Raw genomic sequence first — 27,097 nt, 5'->3', positions numbered from 1 at the left:
TATTATTATTTTTTTTTAAAATAATATATCGAATAGTAGATATTTTTCGAATTTTTATTTCTATTATATAGTTTTAATATAATATATATAATATAATATAATATAATATAATATAATATAATATAATATATATACATATATTATGTACAAATTTCAAGATTTAATAGATATAGAGTTAATAAATATTACAATTTATTTTTTTTTTGATTAAATATTTGCTATAAATTTCATAAAATATTATATCTTTTAATATTTTCCAAGAATATTAATTTGTTGTGTCATGCGATATGGATTTTCACAAGATCGACAGTTGTGAGTCTGCGCCAATTGTGTGACGTGCTTCATATCGCTATGGCGCCACTCGACTAATCGTGCCCATTACCGTAGTCTTCTTCATTTGTACTACCTTTAAGATTTCAGGTGAAAAATTTTGTTTTTTTAAATATTTCAATGATTTCCATTAATGCTTACAATAAGTTTAATATTTTATAATATAATATTATTTAAAATCTATCAACTATGAATTATTATTCTATTTTCAATTTTTCTATTTATTTAATGAATAAATTTATTAAAACTTACAAGCAACATTATAATATACATTCACAATATTATATGTGAAAATTATTTTTATACATTTTGTATATTAAGTATTAATAAACAAGCCAGATTTATGTTTATAAATGAGGTTATTTTATTATGATTATTGAAAAATTTAAAGATTTAAGAACAATTTTAAAAAAAGTTATTATTCTCAAATGTATTTATTCAGATATTTTTATCGTTTGAATGAGTTCTATTCATCATCTTTCTATCAAGATTATAAGAAGGTTCTTATGATACTAGATACGATCCTATACAACATATCGCGGTTGAAACATGCAGTGACAGTCTCTAGCTAACAGCACGCTCCAGCGTGCCGGAAGTTTTATGTGTGATATTTCCTTTATTATTAAGAATTATATCACTTTATGAAGTTCTTCTTTTATGTTTAATAAATCAGTGATCTTTATAAAAAAAATACGTATGTATAATATAAGTGAATCTGTTTTTCATATATACTATTAAATTATAACATCGTGACCTTGTTGTATCTATAAGAAAAGCTACTATAAAAGGCAAATTCTGAATGCTTCATGAATGTAGTTATTTAAATATCAAATATTTAGAAAACAGTGTTCTGTGATTATTTTCATTATTGTGTAATGCATATATACATATGTATATAATTTATGAATATATATTATTTATATTGAGTGATGTTTAAGGATAGTGATCTAAAAAAAAGAAAAAACATATACTGACGTTTCATGCGTAAGATCTGAAAATAACGAAAGTGTAAGAAAATTATATTAATATTATTATACAATTAATACGATTAATATTATTAATATATGATTATTAATACAATTATCATATTAATATTATGTATCTTTTAATTTAAATAATGATAGATTAATTCAAATTATTTATTTTATTTTATATCATATACAAGATATATCATTTGAATTTTTTTATGTAATTATTTATCAAATTATTTTATTATTTAAAAATATGTTTCAAAGATTTATTCTAAAATTTATTTCATTTTGAATGAATGAATAAATTTTTAACATATTTAAACATAAATTTTATCTAAATAAAGAATTTCAGATTTTAAATTGATCTTTGTTTTTTTTAGATCTGTATTTTCGTTTAACTAGATATGTAACCATTTCGAGAAATCATTAATCTATATATAAAATAACTTTCAAGTTAACTTTCAACTCAACTTTAAAGTTATTTTCTACAATTATTTTATTTTATTTGCATATAAGTTATCATTAATCTATTATCATCATAAACATTAATTTTGTTGTAAATATTAAGATTTCTTTTACCGAATTTTTGAAAAATGTTTCACTTACCACTTAATTAAATAGAAATATAGTTTTAAAATAAAATCATCATTTTTTTTATATCTTCGATTTTTCTTGAAATGGGATTTTATAAAAAGATTTTATAAATAATCTTTAAAATAATATTAAAAATAATATTAAAATAATCATAAGTCCATTAATTCATATATTGATTTAAAAAAAAAATTACTTTGAAAAAATTTCCGGAATTTTTTGGTAAATAAAACTTGTATCCAGAATTAAATGCTTTTCTTTTGAAAGTAAGTTATATTTCAAATATTTTTTTGAATAATAAATAAAATGATAAATAATTACATACATGAAAAGATTGAAATACAATACTCAATTGTGTCCTCAAATACAATTTATAAAATTTAAATAGGAAGATCAAAGTTTGGAAACTTTGTTTAAGTTCAATAAATTTGAATGATTTTATGTTTTATTTTAAATTCTGCTTACAAGTGTCAATTATTATGTTTCTCAATGCAAATGCGGATATCAAAAATTTTGAATATATCTTGAGAAGATTATCTCGAATTTTTTTTTTAATCTTTCCTAAGTCAGATGGGAGTTTCGCAAGTAAAAAAATTTCGTGAAGGAATTTTTCACATTGTTCTCATCCTCATTATTTAAAATTTTATCTTTCTTAATATTATTCTTAACATAATTCAATTGCATCGTTACAGATATATCATTCGTTTGTTCATCAATCTTGGAATATCTAATATATGAATTATTATTTTTATTTATATATCTTTTATTATATTTAACATTATTTAGAAAATATTTATTATAATTCAACATCTCTCATTCTTAGATTTTATAAATGAAAAATATAAATATGCTTTATTTATAAATAATATAATAATTTTTTGTTTATTATTGATTTTTTTATTACATATTTATTTTTTTTATTTTATTTTATTTTTATTTTATTATTTAAATTTTGAACTTGCATTTAAAACATTTTAATAAAAACAAATTCTATATATATTTTGGATATAATTATATATATAATTACTATATATTAATTAATAAAAAAAAAATAAACACATTATTTTTTTTTCTTGAACAATTACAAGTTCACAAATATAATTCAGGTTTTAATAAACTTAATTTTTTTTTCTAAATACTATTTTAGTCAAATATAAATTCGATTTAAATTGACGCAAAATTATATTATTATCATAATATAAAAAATTAACAAGAATTAACAAGAAGCGAATAATGAATAGAAATTGATTAGAAATAAGAAAATTTTTTGTTCTGTTTTTTTGTTATTATTTATTATTGTTTTTCATTAATTTTTTAATGATTTCATGTAAATAAATGATATATACATTTCTTTTATATATATATATTATATTGAACATGACATTCATATACAATATAGTACACTTGTAGATAGATCTGAATTAAATTTATATTTATTCATAACGCAGTATGAATATATAATAATAATTTTAATGACAATATTGAATTGATTAATGACAATATTGTGTTTTTCATATGCTGTAATAATGATACAATTGAAATATATTAAATATATTAAATTCAGACGGTTAAATTTAGATGGAAAAAGAAATCAAAATATATCTACATGTTCATAGAAGGATGGAAGATCTAGTAATAAACGGCATGAAGGATGTTAATAGTGGAACCAATAGGATTTATTACGAATTAGATGGTGAAGGTGACGCTGATAGTTCAACAACACCGCATAATGTCGATCATCATCGTGACCGTAAGTTTCATTTTTTGATATTTCATATCAAATATATAATTATAGTAATAAGCAATTTATAATTTATAATTGTAATTTGAGGTAACTGAAATTTATAATTGTATTATTAATTTATAATTGTAATTTGAGGTAATAGAATTGTAAATTATATATATATAATTTTATATACATTGATCAATTAATTGAATTTATAATTAGAAAATAATATATACATTTTTATAGAAAAATTATATTATAAAGACAATGCAAAGATTATACAATTAATTTAATAAATTATTTTTATAAAAGTATAGTGTATATTTATATCAAAAGTCATAATTTTTGCACTTATTCAATTTTATTATTTGTAAACAAAAAAAATTGAAATAGTTATGCTATTAATAGCTATTATTTACATTTTTTTACAGTGAAACATTTTGTATTAGTGATAATATTTTTTTTTAATGCACTTGCCTTATGAGCGTATCATCAAAGCGTAAAACATAACTTAAATATGATACTGTAATTTTAGCTTATCTATAGATAAGCGTTTTTGATAACAATGCTGAAGAAAAAAATAGAGTCATGAAAATAGTTATCATTCATTCGATAGTTTAAAATTTTTAAGAGGATCGATAATTTATTGTATGACATTATATAACATGGCTTTATTTCACTTTATTCTAATAATAATTAATAATTTTCAATAATAAATAAAATTATTTATTGTTAAGAATAATTTAATTGAAAAATTATTTTTTTTATTATTTTTCAATTATTAGATTTTACATAGAATTATGTTTTTTATATAAGATTTATTTTTTTTTATATATTGTTTATATTTTTAGGAATTATTTCGCCAATTGATATAAATATTTTTACTTAAGTATACAGATTATATATTTATTAATTTTGAAAATAAATATGTACATAATTATTCAAACACGTATTATTAGCATACAAACTGATATTTTATAATGTCTTATTTACATATAAAAATATAAAAACAAAAATACATAAAAATAATATCATAATAATACATAAAATACATAATAATAATATAAAGAAGTATAAAAAATAATTTTTGGTTTAATTTGATTAATTTACGAGCATAAAATATTATAAAATTACTTTAAAATAGATATAATATTATACGCATAAGAAATCATTACGCATGATGGCAGTATATCATCAAATGACGTTTTTGAAATTTGGCATAGAGCCTACATTTTGTTTGCATTCTTCATTTTGTTTTCGTCCTCTTTCTTGCCTTCACGCACTGAATAGTATTTTTGCCATCGTGCAACCATCTTCTCTCAGTTCATGCATTGTACATTAGTTTGTTCAAGATTAATACGTGAACAAAAATAAGAAGAAATAAGAAGAAGAATAGTGAGCTAGTTTTGTGATAATAATAATCCTGTTTTATACGATCGAGAGAACGTCGGTCACTTTTTTGATATTTTTCCATTTTGTAAATACCTATTCGACATAGAGAACCAATGTTTCTAACAATAAACAGTATCATTTTGGTGTATTAGTATCACAAGACATCGTCTGCGTTCAGTCTATCATAAAAAAACATATAATTAGATGCACTAAATGTGTATAAAATTACATTAATTACGAGTGATTGTGTGGATTTCATATATAGATAACAAATAACATTGACGAATAATATTTATTTAGTATAGAGTTAAATGGTTAGCACACGTGTGTCATAACATTGGATAAACTAAGTATAGTTAACTTGACGTTGAGGCATAAAATTCAGTTGTTAACTGAACAGTGTAATAAGGAGAAGAATTCATTATTACAAAGAAAAAAGATTGGTGTGTATTCGAAGCAAAAATATTTCTTATGAAAAAATCTAAATATATTTATTATATTTATTACAAATTTTTAGAATATAAATTATTTCAAATTCATATCGTGAGTGGTGTTTGGTGTTCGCCTATAAATCGAATCATGTCAAGTAGAGGTGTCACTTCCTTAGAAAACGATTTTTTTCTCTGTCCGAGGATACCAAATTTTTTTATATATCCTGAGGATGAAGGTAGGAAAGAATTGATTTTTTTCTATTTAAAAATTTATATTTTTAACAAAAAAATATTATTATAACAATTATAAATATATTAAAATTGTTATGATATTATTAATGAATACATTAAGATTTTTATGATACTATTTTTATATTTGTATACTATTATATTATTGTTAAAAAGTACAAAAAATAAATATATAATATAATATATAAAAAATAAATTGTTTTTCAAAATTTTTTCTAAAGTTTCTATTGTGTAATGATTAAAAAAAATTATTCATTTCAATTTTTTTTTAATTTTTTCATTATTTTTTTTTTATGCTATATAAATGCAAGGAATAAATAAAAGTTATAATATTGTTCATTATTCATTTTTACATTTATGTTCATTTATACTATGGATTTTTAAATTATAAATAATATCTGTCTGAGAATCTCAAAATTTTAATTTATAAATAATTTAAATGATGATTCATACATCATACTATACTAAAGAAAATAAACAATATATTACAAAATTTTTTGTATCATTTCATTGTTTGTTAATATAATTTGATATTAATTGTAAATTATTTAGTTATATTTTATATTTTATTATATTTTATTTTATCTTCTATTAATTTTTAAATTATTTAATGAAATATGTTTTAATTTAAATATTATAAAAATCAAATTTGTAATATATATACATATATCACTATTTTTATCTTTGTTTAAATCTGATAATGGTACATATAATACCACCAATCTATCATTAGGTTAGATATCTTATCAGTAATTTGTATAAGCATTTGCATTTTTTTACGTTCGTGTTATTATCGATGCAATTTAGTATTTCATAATATTCAAATTCAAATAGGAAGTTTTTCTCAAAGAATTCACATTTACGTAATTAAAGTAGTAATATACAAGTAGACAATATAGATTTTATTTAAAATATTTTTTATTTTTAAAATAAGATTGTCTTCGTAATATTTTGTATTATTCAAAGAATTTGATATATAAAGTATATATACTTGAATTAATAATTTAATCATGTGAATATAACGATATTATTATTATATAGTATATTATATAGTATTTTATTAATCCATATTTTTTAATTTTCAATCAAATAATTTTTATTATGTGTTTGATTAAATAGTTTGATATAATTTTATTCAATATTGTGGATCTGTTTAAAATAGAAAGAAGAAAATTGGAAGTAATTAGCATTTAAAAGATTCTTTGTAATTTCATACAATGAATTCAATTATGAATAAATTATCATGGAAACTGCATTTAAAAAAAAAAGGTGGGAAAATTCTTATTAGCTTTTGTTTAGAATAATATAATATATAATAAATAATTCATTTTATTTAACCATCGAAATGTATACTTTATAAATAATTAATAATCGCATAAAAAAATATCGCATAAAAATATATGATATTGAAAACATTTTGAAAAGATTTTTTAAATATAATATTAATGAAATATATTAATTGAATAGTTGAAGAAAAATATTTTGTATATTTTTATAAATTATTTAATTGATTCAGTGCATTTATTAATATTGTTAATATTATTAATACATGAAGAAATTCTAATAGTTAAATTCAGACATTGATCAAGTGCCAAAATCTAATTCATGAAAAGTTATGAATCCGAAATAGAGAATTTTACATATTAGTTATTTATAAAAATATTTGAAAGCTTTTCATGAAACGATTCTGATTATGTATCATCAATTATTAGTTACTATTATTAGTTACTATTAAAAAATATAATTAAGAAAAGTGATATTTATGTGAATATAAAAAGATTATCTACGATAGTTTGATAATGAGTATTACGGATATAACTAATTCGTCCATAAATAAGAGTAAAGTGAAAATTATACATTACAAAATTGTACATTGCAAAAAAATAGTAATTATTGCATTATTAAATTTAATAATATAAAAATAATTTTGATTTATAAAAAATAATTATATATTATAAATTGAATTATTATGCATTATTATTATTATGTATATAAATTTATTATGTAATTTATTTATTATTTATTATATGTTTCTATAGTTTTTGTTATCAGAATTAATTTTTCAAAGTAATATTTTGTACAGATTTATATTGATTAGATAACTTTGGCACATTGATTTTAATTTCTGCCAATATGTGAAATACTTTTCTGATAACTTAGTTTTCAACTAATTTATAGATAACAAAACATAAATAATTAGAAGATAGATTATTATTTGTCATATACTAACTAATAAAATTTATGAAAAAGATGTCTAATATATTGAAATTCAATATTAAATAATCAATTAATTTCAAATAATTATTTATGTATATGCATATGTAGATATATAAGTATTAAATTATATATGCATATGTAGATATATAAGTATTAAATTATATATGCATATGATATTTGAGTTATTCAGATTATTGATGATCACAAGATACATTTAGATCTTCATTAATAATACTTTAAATGCAAATGATTAATGCACTTAATTTAATAAAACTTAATATTTGTTTAATATTAATCTTCATAATAGAATCATATCTATATATATATAAAATATTTTGATTTTATTTTGACAATTACACTTTATACGAATGCTATATACATTATGTATATATAGTTTCAAGCAATGAGTCAAATAAAAATAATACGTACATCAATTATAATTTTTATACAGATGTACTCATATGTCTATGTAAAAATTTTAATAAATGTTCAAATTATTTCTATGGATACTATTTTTATGTCATTAGTGATTCATATTTCATTATCATTCTATATTAATTTTAGCATAACTTCATCTTGAGAGGTTATTTATCATAAAATGAAATATATATATATATGAAAAATACGATTAACTTCAAACACTTGAAGTATGTATGTGAAAATATTAAAGTATTAATCAATAATTTATATTTATTGAAAAAACAGCTAATTCTGAGTTAATTGAATAAAGATCAATATAATGAGTGAAATGTAAATATATATATATATATAATATTGCTATAAGAGAACGTGCGATAGTTAACGCTTCTTGAGAACTGTTTCACGATCTTGGCGTACGTGCGTTAACGGCGCTACCAGAAAACAGCTTGATGGCAAGTTGTATATATGTATATACACGAATGTGTAGTTGTACGTACCGATTCTACGATGTCTACCAAGTGCCAACTCTACGCTACAGTCAGTGTATTCGATACTCGCAATCAGTTAACGTGAATAGTGTCTTCTCGAATTAAGAGTCTCGTTTTACATCCAGGTCTTTTATATAATTTTGCATAAGAGTTTTGTGTCAATTTTTTTTAGAAACAGGAGTGTATATTTGTGATAAATTAAAAGAAAGAAATCGGAAGTAGATTTTCAAAGTAGTAAAAATGTGGTATTTACATATTTGTAAAATTTTTAAATAAATTTTGAACTAATGATCGTTTATGCCATAAATTTTTTGATCTAAATATGCAATCAAAATAAAAATATTAATAACAACATACTTGTCAAAGTCATTTAAAAACTTTCTTTCAGTTAACAATGATTTGTTTTTTTTAAAAGTTAATGTTTACATTGTTAGTGTTTATATTGTTTATGAAACATTATTGATATTTTTCTGAATTATTATGATTTTTTTTTACAAAAATTTTTAATTTAATTTAATTTAATTTTTATGTGATACATGTAAATACTAAAATTATCTAGTGTGTCATATTTTATATATATATATATATATATATATATATAACTATAACTGTGAGAAATATGTAAACACTGAAGTAATTTATTTTTACATATCTAAAAATATAAATATATGCTATAATTCTATATTTTTGGTATTCGCCAAATCAAATTCTCGATGACTCATGCGAGCAGACATATTTTCTGAAAGTAGTTATTCGCGAATCAATGTAAATACAAAAAAAACTTTATTTATAAATTGAAAGTACAGTACAGTTACATCTACAGTTACCTAAATTAAACAATGCTGCATAAAAAATTACATGACTGTCAATCATCATATTTTTATTAGCATGAGTCAATAGTTTATTATGATTGGATTATGTTCATTTATAAAATTATTAATCTAAACCAGCTGGTAAAATACAAAATAAAATTCATTGTACTTAAGGAATGTAAACAGCCGTTGTCCTTTCGTTTTATGATATTCTCTACATTCTGTTCTATTAATACACATTGTGTTTTGTAAACTTATCATAGGTCATAGGTCATGAAATTTATTGAATTATCAATTTTATCAATAAAATATTTAAAATAGAAAATATTGCTTTAATTTTTGTTGTTATTAAAAAGATAAATTGAAATTATACTATTTAATAGTTTTTGGAATAAATTTTGGAATAAATTTGAAAAGAATTTTATATTTAGTTTAAAGTAAAATATGAATTTTATGCAAAACGTTTACGCTTTATTAGCTTATAATGTTTTTCTTATAAATAACAAATTTATGAAAAGAAAAATATAAGAAGACAATGTTTTATTATTTTTATTTGAAAATTCGAATAAATATTTTCATTTCATGATGTTTATATAATAAATAAATATAATAATTAGACTATGAATTTAATCAATAATTTTGATAGCTATTATTTTTATGTTATATAGAGATAATTATTAAGATAATTTCAACAATTTACGAATAAATTCAAAACCATTTAAATATAAAAATTAAGTAAATATTTTGGTGATTTTGTGCATTTATCAAATATTAACTTTTCTATTCAACTTCGTCCGGAATTTAATTTCAAATTTTATTTAATAATATTTTTCACTTAAATTAAAATTAACATGATATTTATAAGTTAATTATTTTAAAGAACAATTTTTTTTAATTATTTATTTTCACCATATTTTCAATACTTTGTTTTGAGCTCTTCTAAATTGAAAAATTTGTATACAATGTTATTATTTTAAGGAAATTGAGAAAAGAATTAATATAATCAATGAATGAATCAACAAATTAATTTATATTATAGATAAATGGAGATATCGATAAATGAAATTACATAGCTTATGATTAAATATAACATGATTATATAATATATACACGATATATGATGTAAAGTAAAAATAGAATTAACATGACGTTATTTCTTCAAAACACAATTTTTGCAGCAATATTATTCGCATGTGTACAGATTTCCGACATATTTATTAATCAAGGTTACAAATGACGATCAACTTATATGCATGCAAATTTCCAGTATATCGACTCAACAAAGTAGTATAAATGAATTGTCGATAATTTTACTGAGTTATTTTTTTCACTTAGCTGGCGAAGTTGGTAATTGTAATTTGTAATTTTTAATTTTATTTATAATTATTTAATTCATAACTCAAGAAGAAAAGATATATCGAATCAAAAATAATATTAGTAGGCATGATGAGCTGAGATATACATTTCATAATCCCTGAATTTAAAAATTTTTAAGTTATGGATGAACAATTTATAAACTTTCTTTATAACTTTCTTTATAACTTTCTTTCTTGTAAAATAAAATGAAATATACATATATATAAATGATAATACATATATAAATAAAATTTTATTGTTTTGAATATTAAAATCATTTAATTGCACAAAATTTAAATAAAATATTTCAATTAAATTAAATTCTCTCATGTTGTTGAATTCATCTTGACGAATGCTTCGTATAATATATATAAGAAAAATTATAATTAATTAATCAATAATTTAGAAATATTCATATTATTATAATTAGATAAAAATGAAAGATTTTCAAAATAATCATATTAGAATTCTGAAAAATCTTTCTAAACTCACAGAATAATTTGCACAATGGTGCTGGGTAATGAAAATGACTACATGACTGGATATAAACGGAATTCTGTTACGGAATGGTTACAAAAAACTGGACAAGCAAAAAATGATGGTAATTTTTCAAATGCGATATAAATTTTTGTAATTTTTGTTGTATAAATTTTTTTTTTTTATTAAGGTGGAATTCATTATGGAATTATGGAATTCAACAATTTCAATAAAAATATTTTATATTTAATATTGACAACAATAAATAATACAAAAAATTTAATTGAAATTTGTAGTTAAAAATTTCGAGCGAGTACATACGATTTCGTTAACGAAATCAAAAATATTTAAGCGTTTAAACTTTGAGTAACTAATTAAGTACAAGATATAAAAGTTGATAGAATTAAAGAATTAAAAGACTTGTAATTTATCATTGTAGGAAGTGAGAGTCCAGTTTTTGGTCTGGAAAGTGGAACAGGTACAGGTGGTGGGACTTCCTTGAGACTCGCATCGCATGAATTACCTAATGAAATTTCTGCTCCATACGAAGTTCCACAATTTCCAATTGAACAAATTGAGAAAAAGCTTCTGATACAAAGACAATTAACCGTCAAGTAAGTACCATTATTTATTTGTATTTTTATTTTTTCAAAAATAGATGAATTATTTATTTAATTCTATTTCCCAATCTTTAAAAATTTATATAAAAATTTAATTGCAGTTACTCTTTTCCTTCTCTTCATAAATATTTTTTAAATTTAATATTTTAAATGGATCTAAAATATTTCAACTTTGTATGATCAATATTGAATAATATCATTAAATATTTTTTACAAAAAATAATTATTTATTTTAAAAAAAAGATTAAATGATTTAAATAATTTATATAAACGAAAAGTTTATGGCAAAACAAATTATTATATTATTGTATAATAATTAATCATTTGTGGAATATTTAAAGATCGATAGTGTTAGTTTTTCAATTATTATTCGTTGGAAAGTTTTCTTGTTTCTTGTATTCTTCCATTCACAGCAATGATAAAATATCTTCTTAGATTGAATGAGTAAATTTTATTACTATTGACTTATGTATATCTACTCAAACAAAAAAAAATTATAACGAATTATTTTAAGAGTCGTGTAAAATAATGTTTTTCTTTTATCGCTTATGATATTATAAAGATCGATAAATTTTAAAATGATATTCGAGTTTGATTCGAATTTTATTTAAATACGCAATAATTATATATTTATATCCGTTTTTCTCTTTCACTTTAATTATTTTAAAAATCAATTAATCATCTAAATAATTAATTATATCTTTACACTATATTTTGATTTATTATATCATCTATCATATAATAGACCAATGTCAAACATAATCGTACACCCTAAGTATAATAAAGTCCCCTTTATATTAAACTGTTTGCTTAACACGACGTAGTAGCTAAATTGATTCTTTTGCTCGAATTCAGCCCTAAATATGTTCATTAGATTTAATTCCATTCATTCCAGATCCATCGAACTTATATAACACTATTTTCATTTGAAAATTATCCATTTTTTATTTTTCTTTGCGAATATTAAATATAATTTTTTTTTTAGATAATATTGACTTTTCTAATAGCTCTCTTAGTAATATTTTCAAGTTGTATCTCTTAAGTATTCTTCAAACTATTTCAACTATTTATTTCTATAGCAACATAACATTTTAACAATTTTGCAGTTATATTTGCAAATTTTGCTTCATTTTCTTATTTATCAATTTCTTCGGTCACTTGCCGATAAAGATAATATGTCTGAAGAGTATTTTTTTATTTCTTGCTCTGTGAATTGAGCAACATAATATTTCATAGCAATTTAACGGATGGTTAACCTGTAATTAAAAGAGAAATATTTCTTTTCTCTAATATTATGAGGAAGTTTTCTTTGCATTTTCCATAATCTTTATATTTTTCCATTTAAAAAATAAATCAATATTAAATGTAAGCTGTATAAATTTTTTATAATATTATTAAATAGAAGACATTGTATTATTTTATTACATGACAAATACTAAATTTTATCCAAAAATAAATTTAAATCAATAAATATTTCTTAATATTTTGATGAAATGAAGAAACATTTTCAGCTGCAAAAATTGTTTAATTAATTAACTTCAATAATAATATAAATTAGTTTATAATAATATAATTTAGATAAATTTAGTAGATAAATTTATTTTATAATTTTAATTGAATCTAATGAATTTTAATAGATTTAATCTATGATACTAAGTAATTAAAAAAATAAATACACATATAATATGTTGAACAATATATTTGAAAATTTCTATTTTCTATTTCTAGAAAAAAAATATATATATAAATTTTTTTTATAATATATAATTTTTTATAAATAAATATAAATTTATTTTGATAAAATAATTTTATAATTAATTACAAGTTATAAACATGATTACTAATACTTTCAAAAGTATTTGAAATATTTTATTTTTGAGAGAAAATAATTTAATTACAAGATTACGGATAATAGGATCGATGATGGTATTCTTTATAACGATCAAGCTACGTATAGCATAATATCGTGACGCAACAAAATTGATTTTTTGAAAGCTAGTATGCGATAATAAAATTGGTATTTGTAATTTAATTCCATGAAATTATTTATCATTTAAATTTTTTTATTTTTATTTCTAAATAATCAACTGAATAAAGAAAGTTTTTTAAGTTGATAAATAAATAAAAATAGATAATTTAATTCTTAATTTTTAATATAACAATATTAATAAAACATATTTCATAATTAATTAATAAATGATTAATAAATTTATGTAATTACAAAATGGATATGTATATCTTCCGTTACCTATTTTAAAAAATATTTACATTAGAACAATATACATAATTGGGATGAACATAATATCGAAGTGAATGCAACGGAAGGTTACGTTGACGGAAATTAAACATATAGATTATATTGCTGTTATACATATGTATACATAGTATATAAGTAGTCAGAACAATGTGGTTGCGACGTGACAATAGTGCTACGCAGCATGGTAGTGGCGCGGTAGTGATAGGCGAGACGGCGAAGGGGTGGCTCTCACGGTCGGCCGTTCAGTAGTCGTGCAACCATCGAGGAGGGAGGAAGTTTTCGCCGGTATGCACTGCGTGCAATGTAGATCGTTTCCGGTCCACCACGAAGAAATATCACACTCGTGTTGGACGACTGCATGATCCCCTGGTTGGCTTTACGATAGCCTTTCATGACCTCGCCACGAGCATTTCCGAGGCCAGGCTATGTGAGTTAACGTATCGATTAACAGAAATTTCATATTCTCCGTGCGTTTACTGTGCCGTGCATCTTCAAATTACGTGTTGGAAATGTATCCATGAATATGAAAAGGGACAGTATGGAATAAGACAAATGAATTCATCCCTTGTTGTCAAAAACGTTAACATTTCTTCCTTGTTCATTTCTCTGATTCTAAAGAATTTTGTGAATGATACGTATACATGTATGTATACGCGTACACGCATGATTTGACGCAATGCTCTTTGATAGTGCGGACATTTGTTTTTTTAATTATTTCCTTCCGTGTGAAACGTTTAGTAGCCACATATTCGGTATTATTAAAATTTTTAAGTATTAAGTATAGGTTTATTAAACATTAGATTACGCGTAATAAATTTATGTATATAGTTACAAAAATTTCGTTTTATTGATAAACATTGGTATATTTTTTTTATTCATATTTTTTTATATTATGATCAAATTGTTTCTTATGTAATCTTAAATATAAATTGTAATATTTTTTCTCTCTTTCTGCAAATTATCTTTCTGTATTTGTAATCGTAACAACATATGGATTAATGCAACTGTTACTCTATTTGAATTTCATTTAGTTTAATATTATAAATGGTTTTATTTTTTTTTCTTGCTAATTACTATATGAGCATAATATCATATAAATGTATTAAAATTAAACTACATTATATATATTATGTATATGTAAATCATCTAAAATATATGTATATTATGTATATATGTACATGTATATATACATATAATTAAACAAATTAAATTATACATATATTATTAATGATAAGTTATTATATTAATGTTATTAATATTAAAATAAAAATAGAATTTATTAAATGAATATAGATTATTATGCTAAATATTTTTGTTGAATTTTTATTATTTGATTGAAATATCATAGAGAAATTATAATTTATAATTTAATATTATTTTGTAATTTCATATTAAAAATATTTTGTAATTATATATCAATACAACAGTGGCTTATAAATATAAAAATATAAATTAAATGGGAAAAAGACACATGTATATATAGTCATATTTTTTTTATATATCGACTAATTGTTGCATTCTAATGTTTATTAAATTATTTTCTAGCACCGTGATATATAATATTTCATGAATAGAAAAAAATTAAAATTTATATCGAAAACAAATAAATAATTAAAACTTAAAAATAGATTTATTATATTAATAAAAAAGAATTGAACAATTTATAAATTTTTACATGCAGTTTCATTTTTATGTTTTATTTTTTCAAGTATGTATGATGCAAGTAAAAAGAAAAAAAACATAAACATATTTATGAAATTTAATTGAAAAGATGTGTTGCACTTCAAAAAATATAAATTCATTGAACAAAATAATGTATAACTTGTTTTTCTTTAAAAATTTCTGTAAAGTTATAGCATATATTATATTACATGTTTTTTTATACTGAGCCCTTCAATTTTAAATTAGATTGAAGGAATAAAATATATAATCATTACGAATTTTAAAAAAAATTCGAAATTAACAATGAGTAATGAAATAATAAAATATATTGATAAAAAGACTGAAATATTATTTTGGTTATATTTTTGGAATATTCATACTTTTATCGAATTTGCGATAAATAGAAAAAGATAAAAATGTATATAATAAGAAAGAAACATTTGCTTATGAAATATTTCGTTTTTCGGACGCTGTCAGCGTGCATGCAACAGACGTAAAATACGAGACAAGGAACGTGTAACATGTTCGCCGGTGCGAACGAGTCGAAACGATGGCTCAGGGATAATAGGATACTCTTGAGGTAAATTAAAATGCCCACATCATGGTTGCATCCCTTAAACCTTTTAGGAAGGATTTTTTTTATAAGAAAGTATTTTATTTTAAATATTGATTTTATTATTTTTCTTTATAATATACCGCAAAACAACCAATAATATAAAATCCAATATGTATACATATATAATTGTGTATTTGAATTTTAAAATTATTATAGACACTTTTTTGTTTCAATTCGATAGATTTAAATGATTTTTCATTTTGAATAAAATTTAAACATTAAAAAACAAATTAATGAAAAGCGATATGTATTTTTCCATCAAATAAACGAACTTGAAATTTTCAATAAAACTAAATATCTTAATCATTAAAAAATATTTTTTAAAATTTATATTATTAAATTTATCATCCGTCCTGAAATGGTTAACCAAAATATTTGTATAGGTTCCAACGGTTTTAATATAGTTTTAAGTTTTAATGTATTTCGTTGAAATTATGCTAGTTTATTATTAATTATATTTACTAAATTATATATATATATATAATTTATGATTTGACGCAATAGGATTGCTATCGTTTTGACACAATTTTGTCCTGTATAATACTTTGATCTCAAATTTTATCATTTCGAATATCTAATAATATAATAGATCTTTGTGGCTATTATTCGCTTTTGTCTTTATAGATTCAATACAATGGAGACATTTAGAATAAATCATCTAAAATATAATATATATTCTTGTTGAATAATATATTGTATATGAGGAATGATATATCTAAAACATAAAGAATTTTAACTTTTGGATCGTTAATACACAGTAAATATATGCACGCGATTTTCTACTTGCGTGCATATGCTATTTTCTATGCTATTTTAGCATATATATATTTTCAGCTCAATCACTTCGACTTTACATTATTGTTATCGACATTAATAATATCATTATTAAACATTTAAAATATTTGTATTTTGTATAAAAAAAAAACTTGCATAAAACTGTATATTTAAAATAATATTATTTTATTTCATTAAATGATTATGTAATGTTAATTTATATATTTAAGTAAATATTATTAAAATAATATAATTAAAATTATTATGTAAGAAAAGTAATATTTGTATTTATATGAAGATATATTTTCTACAAACTTTGATAAACTGAGGAAATATCAAACAAAAAACGAGATAAATATAACATATTCTAAATGCGTTTTACTAATTTAGACTTCTACGTAGTCAAAATCAAATTTATGGATTATTATAGTAATCAACATTTATCACAACATTTTATGAATCAAATTTCGAATAAATACTGTATTGTAATATTTATATCAAAATCAATTATTATAAAAATATTTATCAATTTTATAATATTTAGTATAATTATAGAAAATTATAAGATTATATGAAAAATCTGTTCTACAAAAATTAATATTCAAAATTTTGACAATATTCTTCAGAATATAATTAGATTTTTATTATAACATATATTTTATTATAACATATTTATGATATTCCTTTATTTTTTAAATACATAAATAAATTGATTTTTATATTTTTTTTTACATTTTTTTAAATTATTTATTATTCTATATTCTTTTTACATATGTATAGTTATCAATATACGATATTGTATATTTTGTATTATAAACTATTTAATGTTTTGCTCTTTTTATCATTATTTAAATTTCTATATTTTTCGAATAAAAAATCATGTTTAGAATATTCTTTTAGAGCTGCCAAGGATTTAGAAGAACGTCGTAGCCATTATGAACCATCACTCGGACCTGGTATACCAGATGATGTCGATCATCACTTTAATCTCGAAGAAAATGATTTTGTCCCACACTTTCAGAGGGTATCCATATCTGGTGAAGATACTTCCGGGGTATGTATAAAATATATAAAATTCTCATTGATTTTTAAATATATTAAATATCTCATATAAAATGAAGTTATAATTATTTTTTACTCCAAGGATTTGAAATAAGCGCTGATTTTTTCAATTCTCTTAAAATTTATAGATATAATTATCAATTATTTTTATTGTAATTAAAACATAATGATGTTTTAATTACAATAGAACCAATTGATTATTCGTGTATATATCTATGTTCGTAGAAGACTGTTCTTTTTGAGATCTCTTTGAGAAGAAACCTCAAAAGTGTTGTCTTATGTAGGAAATCCCTATTATATATCACTATTTTGCCCTTCCATCCACCTTTTATTATTTTATAAAAAGCTTTCTTAATTTTTAAACTATTGTATTATATAATGATTGAAAAATTTCTTTTTACAATAAAAAAAAATAGAGAGAAATGATAAAAATAAAATTTAAGAGATTTAAATAATATTGAAATTAAAAAATTCTTAATATTATATATTTATAGGTACCTTTGGAAGATTTACAGCAAGCGTCCCAGATGTTAGTTCAAGCATTGGCAATACGTGAAAAATACATGAATAATTCTAAACAGAGTTTTCCTTCTATAACATCACGGTTTTTACGCAGCATCGATAAAAGACCAGTGAGCAGTGACGATGAAGTTCAACATGATGATCGTAAAGCTATCGCTGGTATTTATTCCAAATTTACGAAATTATATTTTTCTTTTAACATTTAATTTTTTCTATCAATCCCTTGATCAATTCTTTTTTATGTTAATCATATGATATTTTTGATATATTAAATTTTTATGATGTAAAATCAACTTAATGTATTGTTTCTCAAGGTAAAAGTTGCTGTTAGAAGTTGAAAATTATGGATCTGATGTAGACATCAATGCACTCAAAGATGCGTCTTAAAAGGTCCTTCTCCCATTCTTATCCTTTGTTGAAAAATTTTTTAAATTATATTATTTTATGTATATAATATATAAAATTAATCCTCTTTCCATATTAATACAAAAAATTAAAAAAAAAATAATGATATTTTAATATTTGTTTTATAAATTTTATTAGATCATCCTGTACATGCACCTGCATCTCGAGGAGATCCATGGAAATGTGAATTTCCTCCAGCAAAGAATTATATAATTGCTCCTGTCAATGGTGTTTTTAATGTATATGCAAATGAAGAAGATTTCACCGATGGAAAACCAATTCTTTATTCATATCCTGATTTAGCAACTTTTGTCAGGGATATGAATCTTCTTTGTACAATGATCGCCGATGGTCCATTAAAGTCCTTTTGCTACAGAAGACTGAGTTATCTTTCATCAAAATACCAACTACATGTGTTATTGAATGAGCTTAGAGAACTTGCCAGTCAAAAAGCAGTTCCTCATAGAGATTTCTATAATATCAGAAAGGTTAATATGAAAAAAATATAAATAATAGAATATAAATAATTATTACATTATAGTTAGTTCATATCATGAATATTTACAATTAATAAAGTGAAGAATAATTTATAATTTATTAATTAAAAATATTAATTAATAATTATTGATTTCAGGTTGATACACATATTCATGCAGCATCTTGTATGAATCAAAAACATCTGCTTAGATTTATTAAGAAAACCTTAAAGAATCATGCAGACGAAATTGTAACATGTTCTAAAAATAAAGAAACAATGACCCTTCGAGAAGTATTTCAATCAATGAATTTAACGACTTATGATCTTAGTGTTGATATGTTGGATGTACATGCAGTAAGTATATTATTGAATTCATCCATATATAAAAAAAATAATTTTAAAAATAAATTTATTTATAACTTTCTTTTTTTAGGATAGAAATACATTTCATAGATTTGATAAATTCAATGCTAAATATAATCCTATCGGTGAAAGTCGTCTCCGTGAAGTATTTCTTAAAACGGATAATTATCTAAATGGTAAATTTTTCGCAAGTATAATTAAAGAAGTTGCCAGTGATCTCGAAGAATCGAAATATCAAAATGCGGAGTTACGTCTTTCGATTTACGGTAAAAGTCCGGAAGAATGGGACAAATTAGCAAAATGGGCAATTCAAAGCGATGTGTATTCGGATAATGTACGCTGGCTTATTCAAATTCCACGACTTTAGTAAGTTATAATATATTTATATATTATTGAAGTTTATTGAATTTAAAATAAAATCATATTCTGATATTTATCATTTCATAGTGATATTTTTAAATTGAACAAATTGATGACAAACTTCCAAGAGATATTGAACAATATCTTTCTTCCTCTTTTTGAAGTGACAAATGATCCTAATTCTCATCCAGAATTACATAAATTCCTTCAATATGTAAGTAGATATAACAAACAAGTTTTGATAATTTTCAGAATTCTTAATATTAAATATTATAGGTAATAGGATTTGATTCCGTTGATGACGAAAGTAAACCCGAAAATCCTTTATTTGACAAAGACGTTTGTCCACCTGCAGAATGGGATGATATTGAAAATCCTCCTTATGGATATTATCAATATTATACTTATGCAAACATGACTGTTCTAAATCATTTTAGAGCGTAAATATGTCTTTACTATTAATTATCGATATATAATTATTTGATATTATTTATTCATACATATATATTTTTTGTTTGTATAAACAAATATGTAATGTAAAATATTGTTTGTAGAGAACAAGGTTTAAATACCTTTGTTCTTAGACCTCATTGTGGTGAAGCTGGTCCCATTCAACATCTTGTCTGTGGTTATATGATGGCAGAAAATATTTCTCATGGTCTTTTACTTCGAAAAGTGCCTGTATTACAATATTTATATTATTTAGCGCAAATTGGGATTGCAATGTCACCTCTTAGTAATAATTCTCTTTTTTTAAATTATCATCGTAATCCATTACCTGAATATTTAGCTAGAGGATTATGTATAAGTCTTTCTACAGACGATCCTCTTCAATTTCATTTTACTAAGGTCAGTATGATATAAAGATCGTTTTAATTGAAGTATGTTTTTTTTTTTTATAATTTTCATATTTAAATTTGTAATAATATTTTCTTGTAGGAACCTTTAATGGAAGAATATAGTATTGCTGCACAAGTATGGAAACTTAGTTCATGTGATATGTGTGAACTAGCTCGAAATTCAGTACTTATGAGTGGTTTTCCACACAAGGTATATATTCTAATGATTAACAGATAATAAATTAATACTATAAAAATAATATAAATATTTTTATTTTATTTTTATAGAGTAAACAATACTGGCTTGGGCCAAATTATACTAAAGAGGGTGTGGCTGGTAATGATATTACTCGAACAAATGTACCAGATATTCGAGTGGCCTATCGATATGAAACATTAGTCGATGAATTATCGAATATCTTTAAAGTTGTTGAAAAACCTGAAGCCGTTCCATTTTAATCTTTAGCGATAGTACAAAAAAAAAACCTTAAACGTAATATAATTATTCTCTATAACTACAAATAGTATCTATAAAATTCGATAAAACTGCGATAAAAACTATTTGTAAGAATCTTGTAATGTAAATGATTATATAATTTATGCTAATAATCATTGTCAACTTTCGATGACTCCTTTTTAAAACATTTCTTTTATTAATTACATTAATTGTAAAATTAAAAATTATCTTATTTAGATTTCACTTGATACTTTTACATTATATATTATAATGATAATTGTTTTATATTTAATAATTTGAAATTTTTATATTTTTTTCTTTAAAATATTTTAATTATATAATGACAATATTTTTAAAAGTAAAAATTAAGTTATAGGAAAATGTCTTTCACTCAGGTTGCAGAATTTTACTGAAATAGCGAAAAATTAATCTTAAATTTCTCATGTTGACCAATTTAAGAATAGAAAAAATTAAATATTAGATAAAATTCCAATTTCAAGTGTTATTATCTTTATTATATATAATTGCATATTATTATATAAATTAAATTAGAATTGAATACCATATATATTAATTTTATTAAAAAAAAGAAAGAAAGAAAAAAAGAAAAAATGTAAAGTACCGTAAAACTGCAATTCATTTTTCATGCTTTAGCCATTAGAAAAATATTAGTTTAATTTTTTGAATCCTAGTGTTATTTTCTTACCTTTTTGTACATTTATACAGAAATTGTATATGTTATGTTTTTAAAAAGTGTGTTTGACTCAAATAGAGATAGTTTTTTCATGAATTATATTTCATATATGAATATTTATAATATTTATGTAATTTTTATTATTTTTATTATTAAATTTGAATTAAATTTAGTACCATTCAAAATAATTAAACTTGTATAAATGGCAATTCAAAATTAATTTTGATTTATCATTATTTGAAATTAATTTGAAATCATAAATTTCTTTCGGTTTTTAATACAACTTTGTGATTAATGAGCTTTTATCGGCAAATGTATGATAATATATAAATATCTGTAATGAAATTTAATCTTAAACATAAATTGTTGCTAGATAAAAAAAATGTATGTATTGTATAAAGTATATCTTATAAAATAAAAATATACTTGTATTGTTAAAATAATTTTGTGTTATCAATATTAAAATCTATTTAAAATATTTTATATCTTATAATGAAAATATATTTGCATAATATTATAAATCTAATAATTAATAAATCTAATCATAATGCATAATAAAAATTGATCGCTATATCACATATCACGATATATTTTTTTGAAATAGAAAAAATATGTACATTTTATAGATTTTTTTTATACGCGTGTAATTTAAATATAATCATTTAAATAAATAGGAAATATAAAAACTTGATGTTTATAATTAATTGAGATTTTTTATTCATTTTAATATTGTGAAAATAATCTCTTCATTTTATTAATTTTATAATTAAATTTTTTATTAATTTATTAACTAAATTTTTATATGAGATCATAAAGCTTTATAGACAACTTATAGATTGTTTAAATAAAGAGAAAAAAGTAATTTTTTTTTATTATTGTATTAATTGATATGTTTATCTTGTTTTCCTCAATTATATTATATAACATATAACATTTTTGTTTATATAATTAATAATATTATTTATTATTGAACTTTCTTAGTCTTCTCTGTAAATTGTAAACTTTCTGCAATTTTTGGTAATACTTCTGTAAATATTACTGTTCCTGTAAAGACTAAGATTGTACCAATCCAATGATAAATTGTAAATGGATTTTTGAAATATATTATAGAAAAAAGTAAAGATAAAAATTTCCGTAGTGTTATTACTAATGTTACTGTAAGAGATGTACATTCCGTTGTTAATACAAAAACGGAACTTATACACATATATCTAAAATTATTATTAAGGATTATAATTATAAATATGTTATTAAAATTTGATTATGTATTTTAATTAATAATACTTAATAATTTTAATACATTTTATATAATTTATATATTAATAAAAGGATACTGTGTCAAAATATTTCCTATAAGATATACAATTAATTTTGGCACTTGAATATTAATAATTGATATTTTTATTGGATCTGATGCTAAGGCATATATAAGATGATCCCAAATATTAGAAGTTAATGTTAAAAAAAATGGTAAAGGTAATAAATGCTGAAAGTAAATATTTAATTTTATACACATATTCTAATTAAGTGAAAAGAATTTGATATTTTGAAATTTTAATAATTTAAAAAATTAAATTTTACTGTGTAATATAATGCTTCTCTCGCATTTTTTCCATATTTTTTATGTAATACTTCTTGATAAATTCCCATTCTTGCAGATACAAATAATGCAATAGTTAATAATGATATTCCTAATATCCACCAGAAAAAATCATCCCATGGTGTAGTTGGTATTTGCTCAATATTTTTAGGTTGTAAAGATTTAATTTCTTTGCCACTAACAATAGTACAAATTGCAATTCCAAGAGTTATCATAAATACAGATAAATATTTACTAAAGATATATTTTTTTTTTAAAATAATAATACCCATAATCATATTAGCTATCAGAGAACCCTAAAATTATTAAACATAAATTATTAAACATGATTTTGTATCTATTAAAAAATTTGGATATTGATATTTTATATTTAAATATAAATATAATACTTACAGCTCTGAATATCATATGTAACGGCATAGGTATATTAAAATCAAATGCATAATTATTGCAAACATTTGCAACAAAAAACATTGTGACTAATATAAAATAATCTTTTATTCCTATATTGGGCTTTATTGTTCCACATTTTGAAGTGAATAAAAACCCTTCTATAGATATAAAAAGGAACTGTGAAAATGTAATAAGATTTCCACTACCTGGATCATCTCTGAAAAAATAATATTATTATTATTATTATATATAATGATGAATACATTATTAATGAATAATGATTTCAATATCATATTTCAAAATTATATTATTTGAAAAATGTAAATTATTATATTATTACTGTTAATAGTTATATATTTATAATATATAATAATATCTAAAAATAAAAATATATGATATAAAAAAATAATGCATAAAAAATAAAATGTAATACTGACTTAACAAGAAGTTCCAAGAAAACAACATTACTGCAACAACCAAGAAAAACACACAATATTGCAATGGTTGCGCGCATATTTTAATTAACAAATATTACAAAATATAACCTAAAATGATTAATAGTATCGAATTTCGTCGCCTATTTATTCTATTTCAAAATTATGCGAAATTTACTAATAAATGGATGAATTATCACAAAGTCACGATTACATAATATATACATAATTATTTAATGTCTCATTTAAATACCACATAATTCCTTCTATATATGGATATATGTACTACAAAATAAAGAATTCAGTGAGTATACATAAGAGTATATATATTCATTCTATACTAATTTATGCTATATCTTGTTTAAGATATGTACTTACATAAATCTTACATAAGTATTTACAAAAGAATAATATGTATAAGAATGTATAAAAAAATCATGTATAAAGAAACAAAATTAAAAACAGAAAATATAATTTATATTTTATATTAAGATTAAATTATGTTTAAATAACAATTTATTTAAATATTTATTTAATTATTAAATATTTATTTTAAATACATTATAAAGTAATTAGTAATAAAGTAATGAATAATAAAATATTTCATATAGTATTTTAATCATTAAAATAAAATATTCTTTTTTTTTTTTAGATATAAGAGAATGAAATATCAATATAAATAAAAATTTTAATAAAAAAAGACTATTGAGATAATATTATTCATAAAATTTAAAAATTTTATTGATATATTTCATCAAATATTTCTTGGGCATATAAATTTTAAAGAACAAAAATAAATAAGGAAAGCAAAATAAGAAAAAAATAAAGATAGATTAAAAATTGTAGAATTAGTGCCATTTTTCGAATACTGTAAAGATAAAATTTTGTTTGTTTTACTAATTAGAAATTTAGATAAATATTTCAACATGTATTGATATTCTGTATGTTGTAAGAATTATACTATATATTTTATATATACAGAAATTTCTAAAAATTTTCTAAAAATCGCAATTATAAAAATATTTACACATATATAAACAAATGTTCTTTTTTATTATTCGCTTCTATATTACTCATACATTTTTGTTTAATTTTAACATTTTTATATTTTGATTTTTAAATTATAATTAATCTAATTCGTTTGTTTTTTTTTAATTCTATTCTAATTGTTGATAAAATATATTTTGCCAATAAATGAAATAGCAAATTAAAATTTTTTTTAAATTAATCTATCTCGCCATTTCGCGCCATCTCGCGTTTGAACATTCGAAGCTCTAATTTATTATTAGCATAACAAAATGTGCAAGGAGGTATTTGAAGTCAGAGACAAAGAAAGCAATATTGTGCAACAAGAACAGAGATTATCTTTCGCCATTTTAAAGATATAATATTGAATATTCATTAATTATTCGTTTTTTATTCAAAATTTCAGTAGTTTTGAACTCGCATCTTGAAGCTAGAACTTTAGATAAGTTTCTCGTATCAATTTTAATATAAAATTTGTTTTTATTAATTATTTTTTTAACGATTAATGCATCATATTTTTCAATATTTCAAAGACGCTATATTGAAAATTCATTAATTACTCGTTTTCTATTAAAAATTTCGGTATTTTCAATCTCGTATTTTAAAATTAAATCTCTAAATAAAATTTTCATATTAATTTTAATATATAAATTGTTTATCATTAATTATTTATTAACGATTAACGCATCATACCTTTTAATGTATCGAAAATACTATATTGAAAATTTATTAATTATTCGTTTTTTTTTAAATTTCAATATTTTTAAATTCGCATTTTGAAACTAAGTTGAAACAAATTTCTCATATCAAATTTAACGTAAAACTCTTCTTAATTAATTATTTAGTAATTCGTCATATCTAATTAATATCAATAATACACAATAGATTTTTCATTAATGTTTCATTATTATAAGATTTATTTCTAAATATGATTATATTCATTTAAAATGTTATTTCTTTCTCTACTTTCACATATGAATTTTATTTATAATTTTATTGTAATTTAAATAAATAAATTGATTTTATATTGGATTAAAAAATGCAAATTTAACTAAGATATATTTATGATAATCGT

At 20.8% G+C, this 27,097-nt stretch overlaps 2 protein-coding genes across 13 annotated transcripts; one reads left to right on the top strand and one right to left on the bottom strand.

Annotated features, from left to right (window-relative positions):
* The first annotated feature begins 355 nt into the window (after positions 1-355).
* Positions 356-22,027, top strand: LOC122715189 (AMP deaminase 2). 12 transcript variants are annotated; one of them, XM_043937159.1, is made up of 14 exons: positions 8,894-9,060; positions 10,829-10,974; positions 11,478-11,584; positions 11,900-12,074; positions 18,290-18,443; positions 18,946-19,132; positions 19,517-19,866; positions 20,013-20,210; positions 20,290-20,585; positions 20,667-20,793; positions 20,856-21,019; positions 21,134-21,428; positions 21,519-21,629; positions 21,707-22,027. In XM_043937159.1, exons 3-14 carry the CDS (start codon positions 11,491-11,493, stop codon positions 21,875-21,877), a joined length of 2,322 nt encoding a protein of 773 aa, XP_043793094.1. In that variant the 5' UTR covers positions 8,894-9,060; positions 10,829-10,974; positions 11,478-11,490; the 3' UTR covers positions 21,878-22,027. The 12 variants fall into 12 exon arrangements, with proteins under 12 accessions (XP_043793092.1, XP_043793090.1, XP_043793093.1 ...); XM_043937157.1 differs by lacking the exons at positions 8,894-9,060; positions 10,829-10,974; positions 11,478-11,584 and adding exons at positions 356-420; positions 3,509-3,642; XM_043937155.1 differs by lacking the exons at positions 8,894-9,060; positions 10,829-10,974; positions 11,478-11,584 and adding exons at positions 949-1,118; positions 3,509-3,642.
* A 1,338-nt stretch (positions 22,028-23,365) lies between these two features.
* LOC122715194 (UDP-xylose and UDP-N-acetylglucosamine transporter) lies at positions 23,366-25,082 on the bottom strand. The gene is made up of 5 exons (XM_043937173.1): positions 25,000-25,082; positions 24,563-24,779; positions 24,151-24,465; positions 23,904-24,055; positions 23,366-23,780 (listed from the first exon to the last, which is right to left on the bottom strand). The coding sequence occupies exons 1-5, from the start codon at positions 25,074-25,076 to the stop codon at positions 23,534-23,536; spliced, it is 1,008 nt and encodes a 335-aa protein (XP_043793108.1). The 5' UTR covers positions 25,077-25,082; the 3' UTR covers positions 23,366-23,533.
* Positions 25,083-27,097: the final 2,015 nt, after the last annotated feature.

Source organism: Apis laboriosa, unplaced genomic scaffold (genome assembly GCF_014066325.1).
Source record: "Apis laboriosa isolate Shangri-la unplaced genomic scaffold, ASM1406632v1 scaffold34_cov151, whole genome shotgun sequence".
Classification (NCBI taxonomy): domain Eukaryota; kingdom Metazoa; phylum Arthropoda; class Insecta; order Hymenoptera; family Apidae; genus Apis; species Apis laboriosa.
This window is presented reverse-complemented; position numbering and strand designations above follow the sequence as displayed.

What these genes read in the sequence shown, in the direction of transcription:
- LOC122715189 (XM_043937154.1), top strand. Translation starts at nt 3,471, where the DNA reads ATGGAAAAAGAAATCAAAATATATCTACATGTTCATAGAAGGATGGAA. An exon ending in ATTTCTATAATATCAGAAAG is followed by an intron (nt 19,867 to 20,012) that starts GTTAATATGAAA and finishes TATTGATTTCAG; the next exon opens with GTTGATACACATATTCATGC. An exon ending in TACATAAATTCCTTCAATAT is followed by an intron (nt 20,794 to 20,855) that starts GTAAGTAGATAT and finishes TAAATATTATAG; the next exon opens with GTAATAGGATTTGATTCCGT.
- LOC122715194 (XM_043937173.1), bottom strand. Translation starts at nt 25,076, where the DNA reads ATGCGCGCAACCATTGCAATATTGTGTGTTTTTCTTGGTTGTTGCAGT. An exon ending in TTCTTGGAACTTCTTGTTAA is followed by an intron (nt 24,780 to 24,999) that starts GTCAGTATTACA and finishes TTATTTTTTCAG; the next exon opens with AGATGATCCAGGTAGTGGAA. An exon ending in ATAGGAAATATTTTGACACA is followed by an intron (nt 23,781 to 23,903) that starts GTATCCTTTTAT and finishes TAATAATTTTAG; the next exon opens with ATATATGTGTATAAGTTCCG.